This window comes from Pelophylax lessonae, assembly GCF_965119305.1.
Source record: "Pelophylax lessonae genome assembly, chromosome: 7".
In the NCBI taxonomy this organism is placed as follows: Eukaryota; Metazoa; Chordata; class Amphibia; order Anura; family Ranidae; genus Pelophylax; species Pelophylax lessonae.
Genome location: NC_138774.1, coordinates 223,948,122 through 223,966,858, shown reverse-complemented (window position 1 = coordinate 223,966,858; position 18,737 = coordinate 223,948,122). Strand labels below are relative to the sequence as shown.

The 18,737-nt window shown below is 45.9% G+C and overlaps 1 protein-coding gene across 1 annotated transcript in view; it reads left to right on the top strand.

Moving 5' to 3' along the window:
- PRRC2B (proline rich coiled-coil 2B) overlaps window positions 1-18,737 on the top strand; it is a 327,590-nt gene that overhangs the window by 128,824 nt on the left and 180,029 nt on the right. Inside the window, exons 13-14 of the mRNA XM_082264226.1 lie at window positions 13,894-14,101; window positions 16,875-17,085. Of these exons, the coding sequence (XP_082120352.1) occupies window positions 13,894-14,101; window positions 16,875-17,085 (419 nt within the window). The remainder of the gene's footprint in view (window positions 1-13,893; window positions 14,102-16,874; window positions 17,086-18,737) is intronic.

The window sequence follows — 18,737 nt, the reverse complement described above, 5'->3', positions numbered from 1 at the left end:
CGATTTACCATCCTGCTTTACAGTCGCTGGCTTTGACGGCCTGGCTGTTGAGACCGAGGTCCTGAAGGAGAAGGGTCTCTCTCCAGAGGTCGTTCATACTTTGATCAACGCGAGGAAGTCTTCCTCGGGGAAGGTTTATTACCGTACTTGGAAGGCCTATTTTGCCTGGTGTGAGTCCAGGGGGTTTTCACCCCGCACGTACTCGGTTTCCCGTGTGCTGTCTTTCCTTCAGACGGGTGTCGATCAGCGTTTGGCGCTGGCTACGATAAAGGGTCAGGTGTCTGCGCTGGCCGTTCTGTTTCAACGTCCCGTGGCTTCCAACTCCTTGGTTGGCACTTTTATTCAGGGTGTGCGGCATCTGGTTCCTCCTAGGAGGGATCCTTTGCCCCCTTGGGACTTGAATCTCGTTCTATCTGTGTTACAACGTGCTCCTTTTGAACAGATCAGGGAGATCTCGTTGTCTATGTTGTCCAAAAAGGTCGCCTTTTTGGTGGCGATCACTTCGGCTCGCAGAGTGTCGGAACTGGCGGCTTTGTCCTGCAAGTCTCCGTACCTGGTTGTTCATTTGGATAAGGTGGTCTTGCGACCTAATCCTTCTTTTCTGCCGAAACGAGTTTCGGAATTCCATCTTAACGAGGATATTGTTTTGCCTTCGTTGTGCACGAAGCCTAAACATCCAAAGGAGGTGAGATTGCACTCTCTGGATGTTCGGGCGATAAGGGTTTACCTTAAATCGACTGAGTCTTTTCGTAGGACGGACTCCTTGTTTGTTCTTCCGGAGGGTCCTCGGAAGGGCATGGCGGCTTCGGCCTCTACCATCGCCAAATGGATCAGGCAGACCATTGAACAGGCCTATGCTTTGCAGGGGAAGGTTCCCCCTGTACCTGTGAAGGCGCACTCTACTAGATCTCGGAGTACGTCTTGGGCCTGCCGTCATGGGGCTTCTGTAGCCCAGGTGTGTAAGGCGGCGACTTGGTCGACCGTGCACACTTTCACAAAATTCTACAAAGTAGATGTTCAGGCATCGGCGGATGCTTCCTTTGGCCGCAAGGTTCTTAGTGCGGCTGTTCCATAGGGTCCCTTGTTGGGGACTCCTGGCTGTTGGGATAGTTTTTTGTATCCCCTGGTTTTTTTGTCTTTTCCTGGGTTGTTGCTCCTGTTGAGCACTTATTTTTGCTGTTGCCCAGCTGGTTTCCTTCCTTTGGTAAGGTTCCTTTCTTTGATGTGGAGACTGCGTTGCCTTTCGGCGCGGATGCGTTTCCCACCCCTCATGTTTGCACTGCTTTGGGACGTCCCCATATGTGACGAATATGAAGAGGCGGCGACTGTCGGAGGACGTAAGAGAAAACTGAATTTTTGTAAAATCTTACCTGTAAAATTCCTTTCTCTGAGTCCTCCGACAGTCGCCGCCCCCGCCCCTCTTTTGGGGTTTGAATGTATACTCTACTGCTATTCCACTAAAACTGAGATATGGTTGCAGGAAGTAGGAGGGTATTGACTGAGGGGACCACCCCTTGAGGGTGGGATATGTTAAAGCTTTATTGTTAACATATTCTGTTGCCTAGCTACTCCTTCGGAGCAAAGTCTAATACCCCATATGTGACGAATATGAAGAGGCGGCGACTGTCGGAGGACTCAGAGAAAGGAATTTTACAGGTAAGATTTTACAAAAATTCCGTTTTTTTTTTTTTTAATTTTAACCTACACAAGTTGATTTATTGCACACTTGGTTATATATGGGCTTTTGTTGATATGTTCTTTTGTATGTACATGTTTACTTTAATTTTCCCCCTCTATAGTGGAACATACTCAGTTTGCTCCCTTGCCTCTCCATTTAGCCAATCAGTTTACAATGCGTTGGAGTGGGGTCTATATCTTTATAATAATCGACTTGTTTTTCAGTGAAATTATTGAAGTTGGCATTGTAAATATGGGTAAAGCACTTATGGGCTTAAAGTGGTTGTAACTCTTAACTCAGGACAAAATCCTTTTTATACACAGAAATGGATGCCTGTATTGTGTTAAGTTTCAGGGCATGCACGTCCTGACAGATGACCTTGCCACATAGCTTCTGTGTTTCCATAGCAATGGAACACAATCAGGCCTGGCAGCATGCATCACTTCCTCCTTTCCCAAGCCAAATGCAGTAGCAGGGGGCGGCTGTGGCTGACTACTGAAGATACAGGTGCGCTGTGCTCTTGCCCTGCACACCTGTATATTTAGCGTGATGACCCAGCCATGCTAGGGTGGTCATTTTACTCTTGGTAGGCAGGATCAACCAGGTACAATTGAACACCGGCAGGCAGAGGGACATTTTATAATGACACGATAAATCCTGTTTCAGCAACTTAAGGAGCCAGCACCAGGATATATATATATATATATATATATCTATGTATATATCTATCTTTTAAACCCTTTAAATGGGTAAATATGAATATTCAATTTATATTAACCTGACAAACTCCTTTAAAATGTAATTTTAGTTTTGAGGTCAATTCTGTAGTACTTGGGCTTGATCCCATGATCCTTGAAGCCCCATACCTTGGACTCCACAATGATCAGGTCTCCATAGCACTTCTCATTGTGTTGCTTGACACTGTTCATCTAAAAAATTAAGTTGCAGGGAAGGAAGAAATGTGCAATTTAAAGCAGAATTAAAGGTTGTTTTTTTTTACTGACCTGTCCTCCAATGATTCTATCTCATGCTGACATCTTCTCCCGTTTTTCCGGTTTTCTTCCATCTTCGTTGGCAGCCATGGGGTGACCTTACTCTTGCGTATGCTCAAGAGGCTGTTATAGCACACCGGGAGGCTGTTAAAGCGCATCGGGGATCAAGCCGGCCAAAAGGATTTTGCAAATGGGCAGATATGTGTAGATTATTGCAGACGAGACACTACTTAAATTACAAGAAATTCTTGCTATAGAAATATTTTGACCTTTCAGTAGGGAAAGATTTGTCTCTTACTGGTTTGTATACCCAAAGTCTAGTCCTGGAGAAGCAGCTGAAGCCTTCAGAACAATAGCAGCCTTGATCTAGCACCAAGAAGGGTTTTTTTTTCCTTTCAGAACTTGAGGGGCTATGCAGAATATTTTCTTTCGGAGGAAATCCTGGAACCCCAACACGGTCCTGCTGCTAAGATAGGCAAAGGACATTTGCAGAATATCTGGCTAAAGTTTTGCCTCTTTCCTCCACTGCGCTTCATGTTAAAATTACTTGCTGCACCTGACAAAAGAGCAGCCTCGTTGGCTCGATTGGACATGTACTATTAAGAGATCACTGCCCTGTTCTAAAACAGGTTTCATGGTTTCTATTCCAACATTTTCACTGTGCTCAAGCCAGATTTCGATGTGCGGCCAATTCTGGATCAAAAGCTCTTGAACAAGTTTCTGCATGTTAACATTTTCTTTTTTCAATCTGTGCAGGCAATAATCATCAGCCTCATCAGCGTTTACAGTTGGAGAACAGCATTTCCAGTTTGTGGTTTTGCCCTGGCCACAGCGCTATAAGTATTCTTGAAGGTGCTGACCCCAATGCTGGCTGGTGGATTCAAACTCTTGGGTATTTCTGCTTTTACAGGAGCAGTTGTAGGTTGCCTCAAGGCTAATGTGGAACAGACAGTGCAAGTCCTACAGAATTTTGGCCGAGTCCTCAGTGTCCAAAAGTTAACCCTTTAAATGTTGCACGGCCTTAAGTATCTGGGCCTTGTCGTGGACACAGCCCTGACCTAACATCCTGACGTGTGACAGACCTGAGAGCCAAACCAAGTTAGTTTTAGATTGGTGGCTATCCAGCCTCTTGTGCAGGAGATTTCTCTCTGGTGTGCAAGGCAAATGCCAGCCTGTCAGGCTGAGGAGGTGTCCTGAACTGTCTGTTGGTTCAAGGTATATGTTTGTCGCATGAGGCACAGATGCCAGTCTGGAGATCATGGAGCGCAGGTTAATTTAGGCTACTCTTCTTAGGACAGTACTCCTTCTATTCTGGGTACTGTCAGGGTCCAATCTTGACATCGTAAGAGCAATGTTGTACACAAATCATTAAAGCAGATCCAGGAGTTGGCATATTCTCTGAGTAGTAGAGTTTATTCTGACTGAGATGGAACTTCACATTCTGGCCCTGTCGACAGTGCAAATTCCAGGTGTGGAAAATTGGAAAGTGGGTTTCTTAAACCACCAATAGCTGTTTCCCAGAGAGTGGTGCCTCCATCCAGAGAGGTTTCATTCACCCAGTCTCTGGTGGGGGGCATCAGACTTGGACCTATTGGCATCTTGACTTCACCACAAAACGGACAGGGTTATGTCGAGGTCCAGCGATTTTTGGGCATTTAGTATGGATGGCCTAGTCACTATGTGGAAGGCATTCAAGCTGATTTAAGCATTCTTCCCCTCTGACTCCCTCCTCTACTTCAGAGGATAGAGAGGGAAGGCTTACTGGTGGTTCTCATGGCATTGAATTGGCCAAGGAGGGGGTGGTACTTTGACCTATTCATACTCATAGAAGATTGTTTCTGGGCCCTACCAGATCATTTGGAGCTTCTTTCCCAAGATTCCGTGTTCCATCCTGCTTCACTTTCACTGGCTTTGTCCTGAGAGACAGGGATTTTTCAGACTTGTTGATTCCGACCTTGCCAAGGGCATGAAAGCCCTCATCTCATAGCACTATCAGGGGTCAGGTTTCTGCCTTGATAGTGCTTTTTCAGAGACGACTAGCTTTTTAATTCCTTGGTCAAAGGCTTTTTACAAAGGATGGCTTACATTTTACCCACAGGTATGCTTCCTTTTGATTCTCTAGAACCTTGACCCTGGTGTTCTCTAGTCTTCAGAGGACACGATTTGAACCGGTTTGCAACATTTCGCTCCTTTTGTAAAAGTGTCTTTCAAGTGGCTGTCACTTCGATCAGAAGGGTGTCTTGACTTGCAGTCTTATTTTGTATGGAACTATTTTCTATTCTCTACAAGAGCAAGGTTGTTTTGGGGCCTCTAAACTTTCTTCCTTGGGTGGTTTTGGCATTTTGTTTAAATCGGAACATAGTGTTGCCCTCCTTTTTTGTCTTGCTCCTCCTAAGCATCCTAAGGAGATGGCGCTCCACTGCCTGGATGTAATTAGGCCCGTGAGATTTTATCTTGCAGCCACAGCCTTGATTCCTCAGCCTGACCCTCCATTTATTTCACCTCAAGGCTTCCATAAGCGACAGGCTGCGCCTCAATTCACAGTTGCTAAGTGGATTGGGCAGATCATTAATCAGGTGTACGACCTGAGGGCAAAAGGTCCCCCCCCCCCCCCCCCCCCCACCTTTTCCTATAAAGGCTCACTCCACCAGAAGTGTCAATTCTTCGTGGATGTTTCAGCTTAATGCCGCAGTTTCCAGGTCTGTAAAACTGCCACCTGGTCTTCCACACACATTTTGCCAACTTGTATCGGGTGAATGATGCATGTGCTTGTTCATAAAGGTCCTCCAAGTGGCCCTGTGGGGCCTTGACTGTGTTCCTCATTTTTTTTATTTCTTAAGTTTCATGGTGGGCTTGTTAGCTGCTGTTTGATGCCAGCTTCTTGCGGGATTGCTTTTACAAGTCCCACTGGTATTAGAATCAACATCCTTTTATCCTGTGACGTATGATTAAGAAAAGGGGATTTTTAACTTTCTTGTAAAATCTTTTTTGGAGTATATCACAGGACACTGATGTCAATCCCCCCCCATCCCCTCTACTTTCGCACTTTCTTGCTGACAAACTGAGGCAAAGCTGGTATTGGGTATGGATATGCAGGGCTGAGTCAATATTTGCTTTTTGCCAGTGCCACCTGATGATGGCAAATGTATAACCCAATAGTCTAAAAATTCTGCCCTGGTGTTTGATGTAGCCCAGGAAAGGAATTTTACAGGAAAGTCAAACAAATTCCTTTTCTCTTTCCTTCACTGAAAGCTCCATATCTTCTTAGACCCTTGGGCTTCTACTGCTCTCTCCACAGGAGTAGGACTAGGCGGAAATATTTTTGAGTACGTCCCTGGGGCAGTCCCAGGAGGTATACTCCCACTTCCTGCTCCAGGACTTCAGTTTTTTATGCCTAGTCAGGAGTAAGGACCTGGTTCCCTTCTGGGATCTGCGGTCCAGGTGTTTTTTTCCTTTTTTAAATGGAATTTTTTCTTTTATTATTTTCTGTTCCTGTGAGAACTACAATCAGTTATTTTGCTCTGAGAACTACAGTCAACTGCCAGACTGGGCAAAGCACTGGTTATCCTAGATCCTTACGGTCTTCCCAGTCTGGCCAGCGAGTGCGACCCGACCTTAGCTCCGTGCTAGGTTGGCCGTGACATAGCCCCACTGGACAGGGCCTGGCCGGCAAGTGAAACACCTTGCGAGGACGCAAAGCCCTGGTCATGCTAATGGTCACGGCGAGAGTTGCAGCATACCTCTGGCCCGCTGCACCCCCATTCCAAGATGGCACCGTGGACTGTCAGGAGTGGTGCCCGCTTGATTCCTAGGTGTGGTGAGTACTAGTGTCCCCCCCCCCTCCCTCTCGTCTGGGGTAATACTGGGGTGGACGCGGGCCCTTCCTCTGGTTTGTAGGCCCCTTCTGTGCCCTTCCTTCCCTCATGGTTTCTCTTCCCCACTAGCGGGATTCCCCTGTGCTGGTCACCCTCACCTGTGATAGTGAGGATGAATCCTCTTCCACTATGGCCACGCATGAAAAGGCGCTTGTGGAGGCATGGATTATATCAGTGCGGGAAACTTTAAAATTGGAGGACACAGCTGCTGCTACTGCATCTGTGCAATTTGGCACCCGTAGGCCATCCAAGGTGACTAAGATGTTCCCCTTTCCTGCCTATTTTGACTAGATTGTCACTAGTCAGTGAGGGTCCCCGAAACGCATGGTTGCAATACTTAAGTGTTTCGTTAGGAGGTATCCCTTTTGAGGATTCTCTTTTAAAGAAGCTGATGGTTCCACCAGTGGTGGACTCTCAGGTTTCCAGATTGAATAAGACCACGCTTCTTCCAGGGAAGGATTCCCTGTCTTTTAAGGACCCTGTGGACAAGAGAGCCGAGGCTCTGGTCCAATATCTCTTCACTGGGGTGGGTTTAATTTGAGGCTGGTGTTTGCTATCACCTTGGTTTCCCAGACCTTAACGGAATGGGCTAAGCTCCTTCGCCAGGATCTGGAGGGGGTGGTCATCCTCCTGACCTGGCGGATCAGTTGATACAGGGGCTACAGTATATCTGTAATGCATCCTTGGATGTGGCCCCTTTGGCTTGCAGAGTATCTGTGACTGCGGTGACCTTTCACCGCATAATATGGTTGAAGTACTGGTTTTCTGACCAGGCTTCCAAAAAGGTGCTGACTGACCTTCCCTTTGCAGGAGAGAGTTTGTTCGGTGCTTCAATGAAGGAGATCATTAAGGGTCTTACGGGGGAGGTACGAGTACTCTGCTTCTGCAGGTTAAGAGAAAGCAGCCTGGTCCTTTTTTCTCGGCTCATAAGCGGCCCTTTCGTCCAGCAGGCTCGCAGGACAAGGGATCGAGATCTACCCGTACCTTCGTGGGAGGCTCCAAGAGACCTTGGGTTGGTAAGTCAAAAGCGGGTCCCACTGGCCCCACAGACAAGCCCTCCTCTGCCTGAAGAGGCGCCCTAATCCGTATCTGGGGTGGGGGGGACATCTTTGTTTCTATCGGAACCCGTGGACCTCGCTCCTTCAAGACAAATGGGTCCACAAGTTGATTCGGTTTGCTTACAAAATCTAGTTTCAGTCCTTGCCTCGGCAAGGTTCTTCCCTTCCAACTTTTGCCTGTCCCCGGATCTTCTGCAAGATCTTTACAGGGTGGTGCAGGATCTGTTATCACAATGAGTGATTGAGCCGGTTCCAGAGTCGGAACATTTTCAGGGATTTTATTCAAATCCGTTTACTGTTCCCAGGAAAGGATGGAAAAGTCTGTTCGATCTTGGACCTCCAAGGCTCTGAGCTGCTTTGTGCGGGTTCAGAAATTTCAGATGGAGTCTATTAGCACGGTAGTGGCATTCCTTCATCAAGGGGATTTTCTGGCATCTATCGATATCAAGGCAGCTTACCGTCATATCCCAATTTATGTTGGGCATCAGGAGAGGAGCATTTTCAATTTGTGACTTTACCTTTTGGTCTTGCCTCCGCTCCGCCGGTGTTCACAAAAGTGTTGGCCTTGCTCAGGCAGAAGGCGATTGCAGTACTTTGGTACCTCGACGACCTTCTGTGGGCAGAGTCTTTGTCAGCTCTAGAGGTCGATCTGGATTTTACTGTGCGAACTCTGCAGGAGTTCGGCTGGATGCTGAATTTCCAGAAATCAGCTCCGACTCCGTCCACCAAACTGGACTACCTGGGTCTCACTCTAGAATCAGCCGCAACCCGAGTGAAACTCCTGAAGTTGCAGGAGGCAATACGGCTCCTGTTGTCCAATCATCTGATCTCTCAGGATTAGCATGCATGTGCTGGGTGTGATTGTCTTTACCTTCGAGGCGGTTCCTTTTGCTCAGTTTCATACCAGGCCTCTTCAGAAAGAGATTCTGGCCAAGTGGGAGAAAAATCATTGGACAACCTGATTCAGTTGAGCCAGGTTGCGAAGGGATCTCTGATTTGGTGGCTTTGTTCCTCGGCGCTTGGGCAAGGGAAGTTTTCTCCCCCTGTATTGGACAGTGATTTCCATGGATGCCAGTCTGTCTGGGTGGGGGCAGTGTTCTGGGCTCAGACTCTGCTTAGGAGTAGTCCAGTCTGCCACTCAACATCCTGGAGATTAGGGCGATCAGGCTTTTGCCTGTCCGAGTGGATGGATCGTCTGCAGGGGTGCCCAGTAAGGGTTCAATTGGACAATGCCACGGCTGTGGCATATGTCAATCATCAAGGAGGCACAAGCAGTGCCCTAGCAGCCCGGGACATAGCCGGCATTCTAAGGTAGGCAGAACAATGTTTCAGCCCTCTGCGGTGCACACTCCAGGGGTGGAAATTTGGCCGGTGGACTAGCTCAGAGTCGGCAGGCTTCGCAGCGGGGCGAATGGTCTCTTCACCCACTAGTGTTTCAACTGTGGCTCTGGTGGGGAACCCCCGATGTGGACCTGTTGGCCTCTCGTTTTAACCGGAAGGTTCAGAGGTTTGTGGCAAGGTCTCGGGATCCTCTGTCCAGCGCCTCTGACAGTCTGGTGGCCCCTTGGGATCAGCATCACCTAATTTACACTTTTCCTCCACTACAACTTCTGCCGAGACTGCTGCGGAGAATTTAGGTAGAACGGATTCCAGTCATTCTGGTGGCACCAGACTGGCCTCGTCTGTCTTGGCACACAGGCCTAGTAAGGCTGGTAGTGGACGCTCCTTGGAGACTTCCTCTCAGAGACCATCTCTGTTAGCTCAAGGACTGATCTTCCATCCTGCTTTACGGTTGCTGGCTTTAACGGCGTGGCTATTGAAAGGCAGGTGTTGAAGGACAGAGGGTTGTCTGATTCGGGGATTCCTAAGCTGTTGAGAGCTGGAAAATCTACTTCCAGGAAGATTTATCGAGTTTGGAGGGTTATTACTTAGTGTGAGTCTTGGGGGGGGGGGGGGGGGGGGTTTCTCCCGTTCCTTTTCGGTGTCCCGCCTGCTGGAGTTTCTACAACAAGGTATAGATCTGTGTTTGGCTCTGCGCACCATCAAGGGTTTTTCTAACGACCGTTGGCTGCAAATTCCTAGCACCGGAGATTGCACTTACCTACTACTTGTGAAGTGAAGTTTCAAAGTAGCATCAATGTGAACCAGGGCTTAAAGGAGTTGTAAAATCTCATGGTTTTTCACCTGAATGCATTCTATGCATTCAGGTGAAAAATCTTTTCTGCCTCAGCTGCCCCCTTTTTTTCTTACCTGAACCCTTTCGTTCCAGCGATGAGCACGAGCCCAGCGGCTCCTGCTGCTGTTAATCAAATTCAGTGACATGGGAGCTGAGGGCAGGGCCGAGTCCTTCTATCTGTGTCAATGGACGCAGCAGCAGGACTCGTAAACACGCCCGCACGGATGCCCCCATGGAAAGCGGCTTTCCGTGCGGCCACCCGATGGAGGATCCAGGAGAGATGCCAGGGCACACCAGAAGAGGAAGATCGGGGCTGCTCTGTGCAAAACCCTTGCACAGAGCAGGTAAGTATAACATGTTTATTTTTTATTTTTTTAAACAAACTTTTACCATCACTTTAAGAGGAAACCTTTCTTTATACACTCTTGCTATAGCTCCAGGTGTAAAATTTCCCCACACTTTGGGGGAGTTTACCATTAACTTCTGGTTGTCTCCTGGACAAGGTAGCTAAGGAAAAAATGTTCTGCTTTTACTAGACTTTTTTCCTTCTTTCCTTTTCTTCAACATTTCGTTACACACTGCTTCTGCTGGTCTATTTATGCTGCTACCTGGATCAGCATGTCCTTAGCAATAGTTTTAGGGCTTTACCTGAACTCTGTTGAATTGGAAGATTGTTGCTCTAGCCTGGAATGTCTTTAGGTCACTGGGTTCCGTACTGTTCTGTTTTACAGTCCTCAGTGTACTGTTATAATTAAGCATTTTCTGGGTGCAGAGCCATGGCACATCCTCTGGTGTGATCCAGTCTCTTAAGACTCCCTTTGTGAGTAGGCTGTGTGACCGAAGCACCAGGTGCTCCAAAACTATTAGGTCTGTTAAGTAAGTGTTACTATTTTCCATTGTTTTATGTGGACCGGGTTTTTTTTTTTTTTTTTTACGCCTGCTTTCCACTCGCGTGGAAGTTGCGTTCTTTTTGCCATCACCTCTGCAAGCTAATCTTTCGAACCGGCCACTGGCGAACTGTAAAGAACCCTTTCAGGTCTTGCTCAAGGACAAGGTTGATTTGAGGCCTAGAACTTCCTTCCAAACTATAGTAGTCTTTACCTTTCACTTCAGCCAGAACATCGTTATACTGTCTGTCTAGCGCTAGTTCATCAGAAGATCTTTTCTATTGCCTGGATGTAGTCCATTCCACACATTTCACAGTGGCTTAGACAGACCCTTGTTTAAGATTATGGTCTTGAGAATGGGGTTCTTCCCTTTCCCGCCAAGGCACACGTTATATCTGTAAATGCCGTTTAGGCTGACCTTTACAAGATGAACTTTCAGACTTCATCTGATGCCAGCTTCAGGCATACAATATTTTAGGCAGCTTTTAGCTGTAGACAGTACCCAGTTTCTTTTTGCATTTTTTTTTATTTTTTGTGAGTCAGTCGTTTCCTTTTAGCCAATAGGATTTTTTTTTTTTTTTTACTGACTATAAAATCCTTTTCACAGAGTCTATTGAGGCGTTGCCAGTGTCCAATCCTCCAGTATAACCCGACAAATTGGGGGAAGTGGGAAGAATAGTGCCCCATTGATGCCATAAGTGAGAGAAGTGGTGTCCCATTCCTCCACCATGTCTAATCAAAGAACACTTTACATTCATATAGAAAATGTGAAATGTTCTCTGAATGGTATCAATTCTACTAAATGAGGGACCTGCATTCGATAAAGATGCACAAGAAAGCCCGCAAACAGTTTGCTGAAGACAAGCAGACTAAGGACATGGATTACTGGAACCATGTCCTGTGGTCTGATGAGACCAAGAAAAATGTATTTGGTTCAGATTGTGTCAAGCGTGGGTGGCGGCAACCAGGTGAGGAGTACAAAGACAAATGTGTCTTGCCTACAGTCAAGCATGGTGGTAGGAGTGTCATGGTCTAGGGCTGCATGAGTGCTGCCAGCACTGGGGAACTACAAATCATTGAGGGAACCATGAATGCCAACATGTACTGTGACATAGTGAAGCAGAGAATGATCCCCTCCTTTCAGAGACTGGGCCGCAGGGCAGCATTCCAACATGAGAACGACCCCAAACACACCTCCAAGATGACCATGGCCTTGCTAAAGAAGCTGAGGGTAGAGGTGATGGACTGGCCAAGCATGTCTCCAGACCTAAACCCTATTGAGCTACTGTGGGGCATCCTCAAATGGAAGGTGGAAGAGCGCAAGGTCTCCAACATCCACCAGCTCCGTCATGGAGGAGTGGAAGAGGATTCCAGTGGCAACCTGTGAAGCTCTGCTGTACTCCATGCCCAAAAGGGTTAAGGCAGTGCTGGAAAATAATGGTGGCCACACAAAATATTGACATTTTGGGTTCAAGTTGGACATTTTAATTTAGGGGGGTGTACTCACTTTTAGGGCCAGCGGTTTAGACATTTAATGGCTGTGTGTTGAGTTATTTTGAGGGGACAGTACATTTACACTGTTATACAAGTTGTACACTCACTACTTTACATTGTAGCAAAGTGTCATTTCTTCAGTGTTGTCACATGAAAAGATATAATAAAATATTTACAAAAATGAGGGATGTACTCACTTCTGTGAGCTTACTGTGTATGGTTAACCCATAGGAATAAGTTCTCAGTATGTGCCTCCATACTGCTAACTGTGTCAGCACTGAAAACTACATACTGGCCTTTTCAAGTCTTTTTTTGAAATGATAGGTGATGCGTGCCCTCTCCTCTTTGCATGTTAAAATATCAATACTGGAAGTAAAAATGAATAGGAATTTATTTAACCCACTTTTTGTCTTAAGTAAGATGATGTCTAAGTAACATCAATTGATGGCTGAAAAAACAGAAAATGTCTATGGCCAGCTCAGTAGAACTATAGGCAAAACTTGTGATTACATTTTGGATACAGTAAGGGAGGGTTACAACCCCTTTGGGTTTTTCTTCATCATCTGTGCCCCATTGGGGAGATTTCTTGCTTCCTGTCCCATAGCCAAAACAGAAAGTGAATTCCCTGCAAAGTAAGGGAATCCCCTGGGGACCCCCCAATCACCAGAACTAGTATCCCCATTGGAATATTTCCCTTCTACTTTTTTGGTGACAATCCAAAATTTGGGATTTTTTTTTACTTTCACTTTCAATGCCGGTGATTAACTAGAGAGGGCAAATCTCCTTAACGGGGGCACAAACGGCAATAAAAAATGACAGGTTCTAATCCATCTCCATTCTCCACTCTTTCCAAAACGAAAAAAAAAGATTTGGCCTTTAAACTTTACACGCGCACGCACAAATACACACATATATATTTTAACCTCCTAGTGCCTTTATGGTAATATGCATATGTAAATTTTGCAGAGCATATTAGGCAAAATGTTAAAGACAAAAGGTTTAAATGTCCTATACATAAACCTTTTAAACTGAAACAAATCGGTGCCTATGTACCATGTTCTCAGCTTCAGCAATATGTGCTTTAAGCTGAAGTCTCGTTATGGCTTAATTTGCACGGTTAATTTTGATTCAGCTTGGACCAATGCAAGTATGCATATTCCATATGTGGCTGATCCATGTGGAAGCTTGAAATAAATGTAGTAAACACTACTACCACAGCGATCCCTATGCCGAGCAAGGCTGCTTAGTGAACACAGAAGGTCACTTGCATTGGCACAAGTGCCATTCAGGGAGCACTTTTCATTTTCTCAATGAATATGAAGCATACTCTGCTTGAACAAGGTGCAGATTGTAACATCACTGCCCCATTTCTCCACCACGTCTAATCGAAGAACACTTTACATTCAGGGAGAAAATGCGAAATGTTCTCTGAATGGTATCCATGCTACTAAATGAGTGACCACCTGCATTCCTTAAGTAGCCACACAGTTGCTTGACAAGGGAACCAAAAGCTAGCGGCACTTACTGTAATAGCAGTGCCTACTATGGTGATTTCCAGCTTCCACAGTGATCAGCCAGATAATGTCACATGCATACTTACATTGGACCAAGCTGGACCAATGTAAATAGGCATAAAAATAAACGTACCTAAGCTTCAGCTTTGTTAGCTACAAATTTTCTTTTTGTCATAACAATGTGCTGGTGTTAATATTAGCAATCTTGCCTGTTTTCAGGAGCAGTTATACAAGATGCAGCAATGGCAGCAGCAGGCAGCATATGTGGCTTCTACCCATTCCAACACGCCACGCACCTTCTACTCCCACCACCCGCAGATGTTGGGTTTTGACCCTCGCTGGATGATGATGCCTTCCTATATGGACCCTCGAATGACACAGGGTCGTGCTGCTGTGGACTTCTATCCCTCTTCTCTTCATCCACCAGGTTGGTAACTAGGATATAGTGACTTGGAAAGCACACATTTGCGCTCTGCTGCCCTCTGGTGTTCCAGATACAAATAGATCTAACAATAATAAATATTTGAATTCACTACTGGCAGATGTTTATGAAGGGATTGACAGGTTTAAAGTGGAATTTTACCTATAACAACTTGATAAACCATTTTCTTTAGCAAGGAACATACATTCCACATTATTAAAGTATGCTGCCAAATTTAGTTTGTGCTGTAAGTAGCCTTTTCCTGTTCTGTTTCTTCTTGCTGGAGGCTGTCATTTTGCTGATGCCCAGAGCCCCCGAGCCAGCAGTAAATCTTAATGCTGTCAGCAGATCGGCCTCTACATTTTTGGCACAGTTCTCAAAAATGGAGAGCAACTGAGCATAAGCAGAGCAGGGTGTGAGGCAGTGTATTGCTCGATTTTAAACCGTATACGCTCTTATTTTTTAAAAGGTTTCCCTAGCTACACCTGCAAAAGGGGACAGCCTGAAGTGGTTTAGCAGGGCTTAATTTTCTGACTAAAGTTCCACTTTAAACTATCCTAGCCATTGACATGATATAGCAGTTGCCTGCAACACTCTTCTGCCTGCTCAACTCTAGTCTTTCCTGACATGTCAGGAGCAGGTTGATATTCCTGCAACCTGTGCCCAGGAGCATGCATTGAAGGTTATTAAATATATTGCTTATTTTGATAATTAACACTAAAAGGCATTATAAACCTTCCTACCTGCACCTTGTGTTTTTCGCCTGCATAAATCTAGGGCTCCGCAGGTGTGAGCTAAATAGTAAAAGGATCTGAAACGGACACAAACAGGCAGATTCATTAACAAAGAGCTTTACACGTGTTGGGTATGGAAAATTTTAAGTACCATCGTTTTTTGCGATTCCACAGATGTGTCCAATTTTAAGACTTGATGTGTTTGGTATTCAATGCAACCCCATCTTTTACATAAAAAAATAAAATGGGTGTAATATTTGCACAAAAATACATTTTAGTGTATTTTTCCTCAAAATATGCTTTTGGTAAATAACTGTGCAAATATTGTGCGACGTAAAAAAAAGTTGGATCTCGTATTTATTCTGCAGGGTCTCTGCTTTCAGAAAATATATACTTTTTGGGGGAGAACAGTAATTTCTAGCAAAAAATGCAGATTTTTAACGTGTGCAAAAAATTTTGAAAAAATTGCCAACAGAACAGAGAACCTGCGTCTTTGTAAAACTGATGTTTGATTTCTCTATATTTTAAAGGGTAAAACCACTTTTCGGTGGGGAAGAAAGTAGCAAATAAAAAATATAGCGCATACAGTTGCGACAGAATTCATATTTATTAATAAAAATGTACTTTTTCAATTTTCATTGCTGTAATTTTTTTTAAAATGCAATATAGCAACCTGGAGAAATGTCATTCACATTCACTTTGCACATGGACACAAACTACTACTTTTTAGTAATAGAAGGTAGGAATCTGCACAAAAGTTTGTTAAAATCCTTGCAACAACAAAAGCGAAGTTACTCTAAATTTATTCCTAGAAATCATTACATTTTTGATGCACCCACCATGACCTAGGATTTACAGAGCACAAGGGTTTTAATATATATATATATATATATATATATATATATATATATATATATATATATATATATATATATATATATTTTAATTCGCTCTCTCGCGCGCTCTCTCTTTCGTGCTTCCGCTCTCTCTCTCGTGCTCTCGCTTCCGCTCTCTCTCGTGCTCTCGCTTCCGCTCTCTCTCTCTCTCGTGCTCTTGCTTCCGCTCTCTCTCTCTCTCGTGCTCTCGCTTCCTCTCTCTCTCTCTCTCTCTCGTGCTTCCGCTCTCTCTCTCTCTCTCTCGTGCTTCCGCTCTCTCTCTCTCTCTCGTGCTCTCGCTTCCTCTCTCTCTCTCTCTCGTGCTCTCGCTTCCTCTCTCTCTCTCTCTCTCTCTCTCGTGCTCTCGCTTCCTCTCTCTCTCTCTCTCGTGCTCTCGCTTCCTCTCTCTCTCTCTCTCTCTCTCTCTCTCGTGCTCTCGCTTCCTCTCTCTCTCTCTCTCTCTCTCTCTCGTGCTCTCGCTTCCTCTCTCTCTCTCTCTCTCTCTCGTGCTCTCGCTTCCTCTCTCTCTCTCTCTCTCTCTCGTGCTCTCGCTTCCTCTCTCTCTCTCTCTCTCTCTCTCTCTCTCTCTCTCTCTCTCTCGTGCTCTCGCTTCCTCTCTCTCTCTCTCTCTCGTGCTCTCGCTTCCGCTCTCTCTCTCTCTCTCTCGTGCTCTCGCTTCCGCTCTCTCTCTCTCTCTCGTGCTCTCGCTTCCGCTCTCTCTCTCTCTCGTGCTCTCGCTTCCGCTCTCTCTCTCTCGTGCTCTCGCTTCCGCTCTCTCTCTCTCGTGCTCTCGCTTCCGCTCTCTCTCTCTCTCTCTCTCTCGTGCTCTCGCTTCTGCTCTCTCTCTCGTGCTCTCTCTTCCGCTTTCTCTCTCTCTCTCGTGCTCTCGCTTCCGCTTTCTCTCTCTCTCTCGTGCTCTCGCTTCCGCTTTCTCTCTCGCTCTCGTGCTCTCGCTTCCGCTTTCTCTCTCTCTCTCTCTCTCTCGCTCTCGTGCTCTCGCTTCCGCTTTCTCTCTCTCTCTCTCTCTCTCTCCCCCGCTCTCTCTCTCTCGCCCCCCCCTCGCTCTCCCCCCCCCCCCCCCTCGCTCTCCCGTACTTTCTTGCACACACACTCAAACATACTCACACTCTTATACATTGCCTTTAATGCTTAAACTTCTGGTCTTGTTAGGTGTGATGAAACATTTGATTCAGCAAGAATCTGTGGGTGGAAGCTGCCAGCCTGATGACTGCCAGTCTACTGTGCCCTCAGAGCGCAGGCAACAACCCGCTGAGCCGGTGTCAGCTTGGAACCAGGATGGCTATGTGCATGTCCAAAACAAAGTCTACTCTGTGTCCCAACAGAAGCAGATGGAAAATACAACAGAAGGAGGTTACAGCAGGTAACATGGTGCTGATGGTTTTACACTAATGAAAACCCTTTACTATCATGTTGAGAATTTTTTGGTATTAAAAGGATTGTCCTTTCTCAATTGCGCTACTGCCGCTAATCCCCCTTAAGTAAGGGATAGTACCCTCCCCATCCAACATCTACTCTCCAACAGCCATTAATCCTTCTGTTCTACCTGCTGCTGATCTAGCACTTTCCGTATGTTTATGCTCTTATTCCCCCTGAAGCCACTGAACCCTGTCCTAAGTATTTCTAGCTCAAAATTGTATTTCTTTCTGTATCACAATCCGAGTGATCTCCTCTTTTGCAGTTGTTTCAGTGGGCAAAAAGTGAGAATATCTGCAGTGCACACAAATAGCATCAAAGTGGTTCTAAAGGCCAAAGGCTATTTTTTTTTTAACCTGTTCACAGCTTTTCCCCAGACCCCCTCCCTGAATACATACCTGAACCCAATCTTGATCCAGCAATGTGCATGAGATCAGCTGCTCTCCAGGCTCTCTCCCTCCTCATTGGCTCTCGCTGTCAATCGCAGCCAGTGAGGACGAAGTGGGGGCAGGTTTGAGCACCGTTCTGTGTTATAATGGACACAAAGTTTAGGGCTCAGAAGCCTGAATGCCAGAGTGCCCCCATAGCAAACAGCTTGCTATGGGGGCATTTGGCAGGGGGCGGGAGCCTCGAGAAGAGAAGGATTTGGGCTGCTCTGTTTAAAATCTGTACAGTGTCAGAGATGGCAATAAAATCCTTAAGAGGGTTCCAGAGTATTTTATTCTAATCTAATGACTTTAGTACCTTTTTAGCCCCGGTTCACATTTGTGCGAGTGCCGGGTTCGCATGTAATGTCGGAGCGCACTGCTCCGACATTACATGCGATCAGCTGTGCGGTGCGAGTTTAGCCATACAGTTTGTATGGCTAAATTCGCATCGCACCCGAAGCAAACACGCACAGGAGGCATTTTTGCAGCCGCATCAGGATCGGATCGCACAGCGGTTCACACTTGTGCGATCCCATCCTGTGCGAACTGCACGATCGCACTGCGATATGCGATCAAACTGGGGGTGTCGTTAAGATTACATTGACACCCCCAGCGTATCGCATATGGCAGTGTGAACTGCCGGGGGTGCGTGTGCGATGCGGGAACAGGCTGCGAATTCGCAGCCTTCCCGCATCGCATAAATGTGAACCGAGCCTGAGTCACTGACCTGGAACCAGTCTGCAAATTAGTTGTTCTAGTTTCACTTGCTGAATACTTATTCTAGATTATTGTATCAGAAAATGTTAAACCCTATCAATAAGCATGGAATACAGGCAACTGGTATTTACAAAAGGACCGGTCCGCACTGGCAATTTATAGTTTTCCAGCAGAGCCCACATAACGTCAGAATGAGAAACAATTCTAGATGTTTAATTCTTTATTTAACTTGGAAGCACTTTACATTTGGAAAACGTTGCCTCAAAATGAATAGAACTTTTAGGTGAACAGTAAGTATAGGCACATGAGAATTCTTTTTTTATTTTTATCCTGCAGATGTGGGTTAGCATGTGCCCTAAGATGGTTATGTAAGTAGCCCAATTAAGTATTTCTTAAGCGTATATCACAGGACAGAGAGGAGTCAATGTTCAGGACTACGCGAGTTATCCTGCCT